The sequence below is a fragment of the Watersipora subatra genome, chromosome 9, assembly GCF_963576615.1.
Source record: "Watersipora subatra chromosome 9, tzWatSuba1.1, whole genome shotgun sequence".
NCBI classification, from domain to species: domain Eukaryota; kingdom Metazoa; phylum Bryozoa; class Gymnolaemata; order Cheilostomatida; family Watersiporidae; genus Watersipora; species Watersipora subatra.
In genome coordinates, this window is record NC_088716.1 from 58,822,216 (window position 1) to 58,832,389 (window position 10,174).

Below are 10,174 nucleotides of genomic sequence, written 5' to 3' on the forward strand. Positions count from 1 at the left end.
AAGTTTCACATACACTATTATCACTGCTTTTCTGAGCGAAGTACAAAAAAAGATAGAGGTACAAATTGAGTTGGATAATACATATTTTTGAATTTAGCCTAGTAGTGTTACTCAGCAAATGAAGCGAGTAATTTAAACTAAACTGTGCAGTTTACAAATTTCAAAATTAATTTCTGACTTTGATTCAACTTACTAGTAGTTTTTATGTTTTTAGACTAATGCTGTTAGACTAGTTAGAACCTTGGAGTGTTCTAGTACATTGATTTACTACCAAAGCTGTTCAAGTTGTTGCATAGCAAGATAAGTGAAAAGTTAAACTCATGACTAAAGTAATATAGCGTTTGAACAAGATTAAACTGGAAGTCAATTTGTGCTCTAAACAGCGATAAATGTCACTGATTCAGTAGCATTAGAAAAGTATTATTATATTGAGTTGAAATATTCAACTGTTCATTATTAATAATTATCAAATCTTTTCAACTTATTCAAAAGCATAGAGTTACTTTATTTATACTAACTTTAGATGTGGTAACTGGACTCTTTCTATCCATAAAATTGAGAAGCCCTATAGAAATATACAAAGTTTTTGCTGAATGGGCTATTTAAATGGCAGTTGGTCTGCAGTTGTTTGTTGATACACGGTGAAAGCAGAAATTTACTAATTACCAAAGATTTATTTTGTATTATTAGACAAAACAACGCTCCAAACAACATCCAAATTACTTTTTCTAATCCTGAGAGAGAAAATATCTGATTGCTAATACCTAAGCATAGGCTCTTCTCTCCCTCTTTTTCTTCTTTCTCTTTCTCTTCTCTCTCCTCTCTTTCATTCCTCTCGCTTTCGTTCTCCTTTCTTCTCTCTCTCTCTTTCTCTTCTCTCTTTCTCCTCTCTCTTTCTTCTCTTTCCCTCTCTCCCTTTCTCTTCTTTTTCTCCTTTCTCTTTCTTTTTTATCTGTTCTTTCCCTCTCTTTCCTCGCCATTCTTTTTTTCCTTTTTCTCACTATTTTTTACCTTTCTCTCACTTTTCTCTCACCTTTCTCTCGTCTAATTAAGAGTTTAAAAGAACCCTAAAACTGCACTTATACGATAAACACAGAAAAATGTCTAGTTGAACTTACCATAAGTTCCTACAATCAATCTTGACTGATAACGAATCGAAATGACTCCGTAGATCATAAAACACAAGCAAATCAGAAAAATGGGCTGCATTTTAATTCAATAGTCTTGCTTATCTATGTTTGTTTATTTCTACATAGTAGAGAATCAGGTCAAAAGAATAGGAATGTGACATTTAGTTCTAATGCAAATTATATGCATATTTACTAAAAATTGTTTTCATTCTTTTCAAGCTAATTGCAAGTCATTTGTCACCGCATTTGATGTGCATTTGTTATTGTACACAATGTTCGAATGGCTGCTAGCAATACATGTGTTCTTATGTGTCGGCACTTTTTGTTTCTCTCTTGAAGTAAGAGATACTTCTTCAAATTGTCTTTATCTTTTTGAGCTATGTCGTAATACTGGGTACTGCCATATCTATTGAAATAGCTCTCTTGTTTTTCTTGTCCAATACTACAAAATAAGGCTAGTTTGCCAAAATTTACTTTTCTATCTATATATGAAGAGACATGCACATATGTTGTTTCGAATTAATTAAATTAAAAAAATACTCCGGGGTCTAAGAGTTAACTATACTAAAACTACATGTAGAAGAAGGTTTTTATATGACTAAACTTTTGTGACAGCTACTATGCTTAGCATACTTTATGTATACATACGTGTATGTGCATGCGTGCATGTGTGTGTGTATGTGTGCGTGTGTGTATGTGTGTGTGCGTGTGCATGCGCATGCGCATGTGTGAGCATGCACATGTGTTTGTGTGTGTGTGCTTGTGTATGTACGCATGCAGTCGAATGTGTTCATATGTACATATGTGTTTGTGTTTGTGCATGTGTGCGCATTTGTGCGCCTGAGTGTGGGCGAGATCTCCGGCTGTGTGTCTGCATGTACATGTGTGTCTTTGTGTGCATATATGTGTGCGAGTGAGTGTGTGTGCTCATCAATGTATCAGTGTGTCAGTGTATCAGTGCACGTCAGAATATAACAATTTTTACACCAAGTAGCAAAACTAATCTCAACAGTTTACACTTGCTTTCAGTATTGTTCAAACTACCTTTATATAAATATAAATATGCATAACTGACTTTTAATTGTCTATGTCCATGCCTAGGTTTGTTAAACAAACACCACAAGGTTAGCAGCTTGAAAGGTTCTTGGCATTTAGTTTTGAGTTCTGGTACCTGCTGACACCTTTTACATGTATTTAGAAGAACAGTCAGATAAATTACATATATTTTTACCAACATTATAGTATCCCATCGTAACACTTAGTCTCATCAGACTTCGGATGTATATGTATGTTTATGTCGTTTTATTGTTATTAACATGAAATATCTATTGATTATTGCAAATTCTTTAAAGGCTCATAAAATCAAATACGCGTATTTATGGGTGATTTTCACTGCAATTAATAAAGGAGTTACTCATTCACTATTCAGTTATGTTTTCTTATAAACCTTTGGTGAAGTATAGTTTGGCGTGCAGTCTATTTGTGTGAAGCGCTAAAAAATGTTAATAGCATTTTTATGTTTTCCTCAGACATAAAAGCCTAGACCTAAACTTCTATCTATAAACTTTAGTGTTTGGTCATATACCACAGAATTTGATATGTAGATGCTAATTGCCATCTGTGTGGTGCACACCAATATTTTTATTGATCTGAAACAACATCAGTAAACACATATCAGATAATGCCGTCTAGTAACAATAAATAATTATATTTGCCATAATATTGTGGTGGATGGCGTCCACCTGAATTTAGCTAAGCCAAGTCAGAGCCGAGCCAAGCCGAGTCCAGGCCGAGCCGGATCGAGCTGAACCCGGCCCAACCATGTAGAACAGAGGCGGGGCCTACCAGCTATATAAGCACGAACATTTGCATTAGGGATCAGAGCTGTTCTGGGCCTGTTAATTGCCTGTTACTTGAGCGTTTTTGTACAACAGATGAACTAAGCAGAAAATATATGTATAAACTCATGCACCAAGCTTTGTACTAATGGAGGAAAGTGAAGGTCGCACAAAACCTATACAATATACTTTTTATTTAAGACCTAATTAACACAAAACAACGTGATATAAATAAAAGTATATTACATATGTTTATATGTTTTGTTTGACCGTTAGCCAAATTTTTACTTCGTAAAAACATATAAGCAAAAAAAATGTTGTCTGAATCAAAAAACCATATATAAAAGTAAATTGTGACCTACAGAAGATAACAAAAATCTAGCACATAAGCCTATAATACAAGATAAAATATACTTATAAAATTCAAGAAAACATTTGAAATGACAAATAAAAACAAAACAATTGTAATTATCAACTAGAATTAATCGTAACTAATTCCTGTTGCTGTACTTTCATTTTAGATATGAAAGAAACTGGTGAATTGAATTTTACTTGCTCAACATGAGACTACTATTTTATTAACTGAAACCTATTCAAAATGTAACTTTTTAAACACTCAAATGTGATAATCACATATTTGGACCATAGGTACAGCTTTATTCTTTCTCAGACCATCAGGTAACTAATTTTAAACCGCTTACTCGTGAGGATTTACTTTCTGCCTGCAAACTGCCTTGAGTGTAGATTTGGTTTTCTGCATATATTCAGGATTGATAATGCCATACAATACAATGCTTCCGATTGAGACATGAGACATAAGAAATGAGACATGAGGCATGAGACATAAGACATAAAACATAAGTTATGAGACATGATGCATGAGACATGAGGCATGATGCATGAGATGTGATGCAATAGGCATGAAACATGAGACATTCAACATGAGGCATGAGACATGAGAAATAAGACATGAGGCATTAGACATACAGTAAGACATGAAGCATGAGACATGAGAAAGATGAGAGATGGGCATGAGGGCATGAGGACCAGAGAGAGAAGTGGGAGACAGGAGACGAGTGATTGGAAACGGGAGGTTGGAGACAGGAGGCGGGAGATTGGAGACAAGAATTAACTTGTACAAACGCCGCCATTGCTACCACTTTCAATAGATTACTAATCCAAATAATAAGTCAAACCTTTACTATGTTTTACAAGTTATACAAGTTTTGTACTGAAAGAACTTGCAGACTGTATAGTCTATGTCACAATTTGCCAGTATTAGTAATCACACAAACACAAGATCAACTGCAAGTAGTACCAGTGTAATGGCATCAATAATTTTAAGTGCTTTTTAGTGAGAATTGTTGGTCATAAAATATAGCTGTTTGTATACCAAAATTTACCAGAACTTTTTCAGACCACTATTTACAAGAGGTAAGCAACAAGTTTGTCATTTACTTCTGGTTTCTGGTTGCAACCAGTATCATAGCATGAAGAAAATTGGCATGAACAAAAGTAATTATAACTGATACACTGATTTAGTACATCAAACTGATTATTCATGGTAGTAGATGGCATCACGGATGCATCTCTTAAAGAGAGGTTCTCTGTTGAACTCATCAGCGATGTGTTAATATGTCTTTTTTAGTGTTTTCTGGCTTACAAACCTGCAACAACCAGACGATGTTTGTTCCATCGAAAGTAACAATCAGAATGCAGCGATCTGAGCAAACCATGCAAATATTTTTGTTTTAAAAGTGTTATATTCTGTTTCTGTAAGTAATATAAGTGTATTTCGCTTATTTCACATATTCAAAAATATATATTCATAGCATTTGATAGATTATTGTTACATAACTTGAAAATTTGCAGATTAATACCGTATTATTTGATAGCATCCTTGCGATAATTTGATCTTACAATTGATCGATGCTAGTAACTCCTCTTCTATTGCACATAAAAAGCTTTTTTGGCTACAAACTGTAGCAAACGTATTAATGAATGCAATGAGCTTTTACGCAGCATTTGCAAATATAGATATAAAATAAAAATATATTTTCAAATTTTGAATGTTATAAAAAGCTCCAACAAATTGCAAAGCAGAACACAGGCTATATCATCGCAGGTGAATTTCAAGCAATATATATCAGCAGGTAGAGATACTTATCAGTTTCTCAATGTATATTTGTTAGGAGATCTTTGGCAAGTTGGATGAAGTTGACAGATGTAGTGCATGCAAAAGGTTTAATATCACTCTAACGGAAAGATTGGGCAAAATATAGACGACATTCGCTTCGCCTGTAAAAGTGCAAAATTTATCTTCCAAAAATTCTGACGAGCTATTTGAAAAATACATCTATTTGAATCTATTTGAAAAACCTATTTGAAGCCTCCTCCAATGGACCACCACTATAATAGAGAAAGGTTTAAAAATAGAGCGACATGGCATTTAATTTACGGTATCAGGTTTTACAGTATCCCCCAACAGCCTTAAGGACTCAGAGCTGACAGTCGATGAACAAAAACTTGTATGATCCGTACTACTAAGCAACTTACCATTTAGCGAGATTCTATTGAAATAGGCTGAGACTCTATTGAAATAGGCTGAGATTCCATTGAAATAGGCTGAGACTCTATTAAAATAAGCACTAACGTATGCCCAGTGCCTGGTTGTGATAAAGTAAACGCCTTTACAGAATGATCCTGGTCTACCACTGTACTAATGGACATTCTGTATTCTGTGTAATAGCTGGCATCCATTTTAGGTTTCTAAATGATGTTGTTGAGATGACTTAATGCTATGTGTGAATTGTATAGTAATTGTGCCTTATTTTTAAGTAGTATTGCTATTACATAGATACCATCTTGGTTACTATCATCCTACAACCTACATGTTTTGTAAGTTGCCTCTAGTTTCAATTGCTCTGCCAAACTTTTTTTTTCATAGGCTGCTATTGTTTATGGTTGGTGAGAACTTCTTGTCTGTTTTTTGCCACTTGTTTTGAAGTTGAGTTTTACGATTTATGATAGAAACAAAGAAAAGCTGCCTTAACAATACTATGCATGGCCAAAATATTTACCAATTTTACTTCTGGTCTTTTGAAGTCTTTTCCAAACATACTTTGAATTATATCTAAAAGTTTAAATCAAAGACCTAGCAAAATAAATTGTGTAGCCTATATGCTAAAAAAATTTTATTGGTTTGTTTCCAGCATTAGTTAAGGCTCACTAGTTAAAGAAATCTTGTGCAGACTTGCAATATGCGCCCTGAGTCTCACAGACTGTTGTATAAGTCATAGTACTGCCTATAGTGCTACCTTAGCACACTTGCAGAACTAAGACAATCTATCCTCACAGCAGCAGAATGTTAACTTTGGTGCAGATGATGGTAAATACTATAAACAACTCTCAAAGTTCTTTAACTTTATATATCAAATGACATCAAATTGATGTCTTTTGATATTAACAGTTATCTAGAGATACTTTGAGTTGTTCTATTTTGCTGAGAAAAAAGTGCGTTTTTATAAATGTTTTTTCAAACTCGCGTAGCAGCATGAACAAGTTGTTCTAAGTTTCTCAATTGAATCACTGTAAGTAATAGACATCAATGTAACATAGAAAGCTCTTACAGCTAGTTTTAAGTTTGTCATCAACATTTTATTACCTTATCTAAGAATGTAAAACTAAATGAAAATAAGATATTGATTTTAAACAAGATTCATAAGAAGTCAGTTATGGTACAAAATATAGTAGTAACCAACTATAAGGATCAAAGAGTTGGTGATAATGGCATTTTAGGTACATGGAGTTGGAGAGCAGCACATCAGCTGACATAATCCTGATCATTAGATGAAATAGTATTACTTTGAACCGGCGATCTTTGTTTTGACATTGTCTTTATCTTGTCTCAAAAATTCCTACCTCGCTTTGTATTTCTTTTCTTAACTAAATTGTATCAAACACTTCATCAATCAGGATCATAATTGCTCCAATAACGCCAAGAGTTGTAAATTCCACGCCTGAACGATGTAATATAAATCTCATTATTAAAAAAACTTTGTTAGCCAATGATAAAACTTGATATTCAAACTTACTAAAAATGATGAGTAAAAGTGTGCACAATGTGCCACATCAGCATTAGTTAAGTATCTACCAATGTTTGTTGATTATTTCTTAATAATTATATAACTGATTTCAACACTGAGTTAAAACCGGAAGATGTATAAACTTTCCTACAAGAAAGTTGAACCTATATTAAACAATTTATAATACATTTATCCTTTGAAAATCTTTAAGTGAAATGCAGAAATTGTCTGACATTTAGCCAATGATTTTATATTCAGTCATTAAGTACAGTTATTCACCAAGATTTAACAGTAGCTTATATGTTGTGTGCAACCTAATTGTGTGAATAACTACAAATTGATGAACCAGAGCTTTTCACACATAACAAAATATCTTTGCACAGAATTTTTTTTTAAGTATGTCTGCAATAGCTTTTTGTGGTTGATTTAGTAGCTCACACATTTAAAACTCAAAAAATTAACTATAGCGAAATAAAACCAAAAAATTTCATCTAAAATTCAAATAACAATATTTGAATATTTTTTAGAATACAACATAACTTTTTAAGACAAAAAAGTTCAAAATATCTGGTAATATGTAATGAGGTGTTCTCTCACAACTAGATACTTATGAGTAGAACAACATTTAGAATCTTAAGCTATCAATATTATGTATTTAACTTACTATGTTGGTTAGTTGCATTGCTCTCACCTTTATTCCTTGGAATCTTTCCATCATCCTCATTAAGGTCGCTTTCATTTTCACTTTCATTTCCATCACCCCTTTTGTTTTCATCACCACTTTTAATGACATTTTCATGTCTAAAATTGTCTACTTGTCTGTAAAATATATATTCGCAGACTTCAAGAGTGGGTAGGCCAAAAATGTTTGCCTTGCAAATTAAGGCTGATCCATTAGAAAAGAGTTCTAAAGAACATCATCAACTTACTCAAAACTATGAATCAAGGTTAATCATCGACAAAAAAAACTCAAATTCATTGCTTAAAAACTGTTGTGATCGCTAGCTTCAGGAAAATTGTGTATACCTTTGATGCTATTTACTGAGTCTATAGGCTAAGGTTTACATTAGGTATATGTCATAGAATAAAGATTTTAGTAGACTGTGTTTTCATGTGCTGAATGCATCTTACAACGATACACATGTACACATGTAGCAACTGATAGCCAATAGTGGATTAGTGGAATAGTCGGATCATCTTCCACTCATAGGAATCATGAATAAGGGTCTTAATGATATCAGTCCCAGGCTATTGAGAATGAGACTACGCAATCAATTATATGATTACACACTTGTGCATAAATTAGGTGAAACTCTAGTTCTTGCAGACACACTATCGCGTGCCTTTTTGGCAGATTTATGTGAAGATGCTGAAGCTCTAAGCTCACTAAATACAGAACAAATCCATTCAGTCACAAGCGGTGTCCTTAGAAACCTAACGTTCAAAGACCGGCTCCTTAGCACAGTGCAATCAGAAAGCACTTTACAAATCCTTAGCAGCTACATACGAAATGGCTGGCCAGCTAAGAGGAGCAAGTGCATTGAACCACTGAAACCATTTTGGGCAGCGAGATATGATTTGACGACACACAACGGTTTGATACTTAAAAACAGTCAAATAGTCATCCCTGTGTCTATGCTAAGCAGGTAATAGATATTATTCATATAGGACATTTAGGGTTTAGTAAGTGCATAGAGAAAGCCAAAAATTCTGTGTACTGGCCAGGTTATCAGTGGCAGATACAGGATGTGATGTTGAGTTGCGCAACATTCCAGGAGAATGTTAGGGCAAATGCACAATGTGCTTACGAACCATATGACATACCGCAGTATCTAATGCAATCAGTAAGCATAGATGTTTTTCACTTAGCTGGCAAGGAGTATCTAGTCACAGTAGACAGATATTCCAAATTGCCTACCTGCTGCGAGCTGAAGAGTGCAAAATCAAGTAACATTGTCGAGATACTGCGTAGGCAGTTCCTTGACTTTGGTAGACCTGAGATCCTAGTTACTGATAATGCTTTGTATTTTACATCATTTGAATTTGAACAGTTTCTAAAAGAACTTGAGATACAGCACATCACATCTAGTACGTATTATTCTCGTTCTAACGGCCTTGCTGAAAGGATGAATCAAACTATAAAGAGCAGCCTAAAAAAGGCCCATGAGTCAAATCAAACATTGTTTGATGTCTTAGCCTCCCTTCGATCTACACCACTGGGGAGTAAATTACCATCACCTTTAGTTCTATTACAGTCAATAAATCTGAGAAACCATCTTCAGTTCATGCCTCAACAGCTCAAACTTCAGAAAGTAGATCTTAACCTCATTGAGAAAGCTTTCAGAGAGCGCCAGTCTCAAGATATGTTCAACACAAGTCTTGCTAGGCAGCCTATTGAGATGTGTGTAGGTATGAGCGTTTGGTGCGACTAGGCCATCGGCATTGGGTAGATGGTGTGATCATCCGGAGAGCAGAGGCACCCAGAAGCTTTTATGTGGATATCGGCAAGGGTAGAGTTTTTAGAAGGAACATAAAATTCTTGAGACCATACAAGGAGGCCCCAACAACCCTGCAATCTTCGCATTTAGAAAATAAAACCATGCGAAATTTCATTGCTGTGGAACATAGACCGGCACAAGGTGTAGACCACAATGACACAAGGTCAGAGGCCACACAGCTTTTAACCTCATCAGGTACCTCACAGTCTTCACACCCCACCCACCAGCCCAGTAGTATTTATCAGTCACTTCCATCTGCGCAAACTCACACCACTAGGTCAGGTCGCATATCCAAACCACCAGTGAGGTACCCCCAGCCAAAAAAATAATTTTAAAAATTGAGCATGTAACACTAACCTTGCTTAGTAAGCAGCATCCACCGGCATACATTTTAATTAACTCAGCTCCAAACTCTATTATAAATATTTTCTATTTTTATGCTTTTGTATTCAATAACATTTTAAGTTTTGTTTTACTATCCTCCCAAAAAGGAGCAGGTTATATGTGCACTAAGTATGTGTGACCTTGAAGCAAAGTTATGGGTGGTCCAGCTGGTGTTATCTTTATGACTCATCAGTACTGATCAAGCAGCTTAGCTAAGCAGTCGTCTTGAATTATCCTTG

At 34.7% G+C, this 10,174-nt stretch overlaps 1 protein-coding gene across 1 annotated transcript; it reads left to right on the forward strand.

Moving 5' to 3' along the window:
* The first annotated feature begins 3,977 nt into the window (after positions 1–3,977).
* LOC137405286 (uncharacterized) lies at positions 3,978–9,880 on the forward strand. Its single transcript, XM_068091514.1, has 5 exons — positions 3,978–4,061; positions 5,161–5,194; positions 8,408–8,647; positions 8,779–9,462; positions 9,504–9,880. Exons 1-5 carry the CDS (start codon positions 3,978–3,980, stop codon positions 9,878–9,880), a joined length of 1,419 nt encoding a protein of 472 aa, XP_067947615.1.
* The last annotated feature ends 294 nt before the right edge of the window (positions 9,881–10,174 follow it).

What these genes read in the sequence shown, in the direction of transcription:
- LOC137405286 (XM_068091514.1), top strand. Translation starts at nt 3,978, where the DNA reads ATGAGAAAGATGAGAGATGGGCATGAGGGCATGAGGACCAGAGAGAGA. An exon ending in CGAGTGATTGGAAACGGGAG is followed by an intron (nt 4,062 to 5,160) that starts GTTGGAGACAGG and finishes TATATTTGTTAG; the next exon opens with GAGATCTTTGGCAAGTTGGA. An exon ending in GTTGGATGAAGTTGACAGAT is followed by an intron (nt 5,195 to 8,407) that starts GTAGTGCATGCA and finishes CCTTTTTGGCAG; the next exon opens with ATTTATGTGAAGATGCTGAA.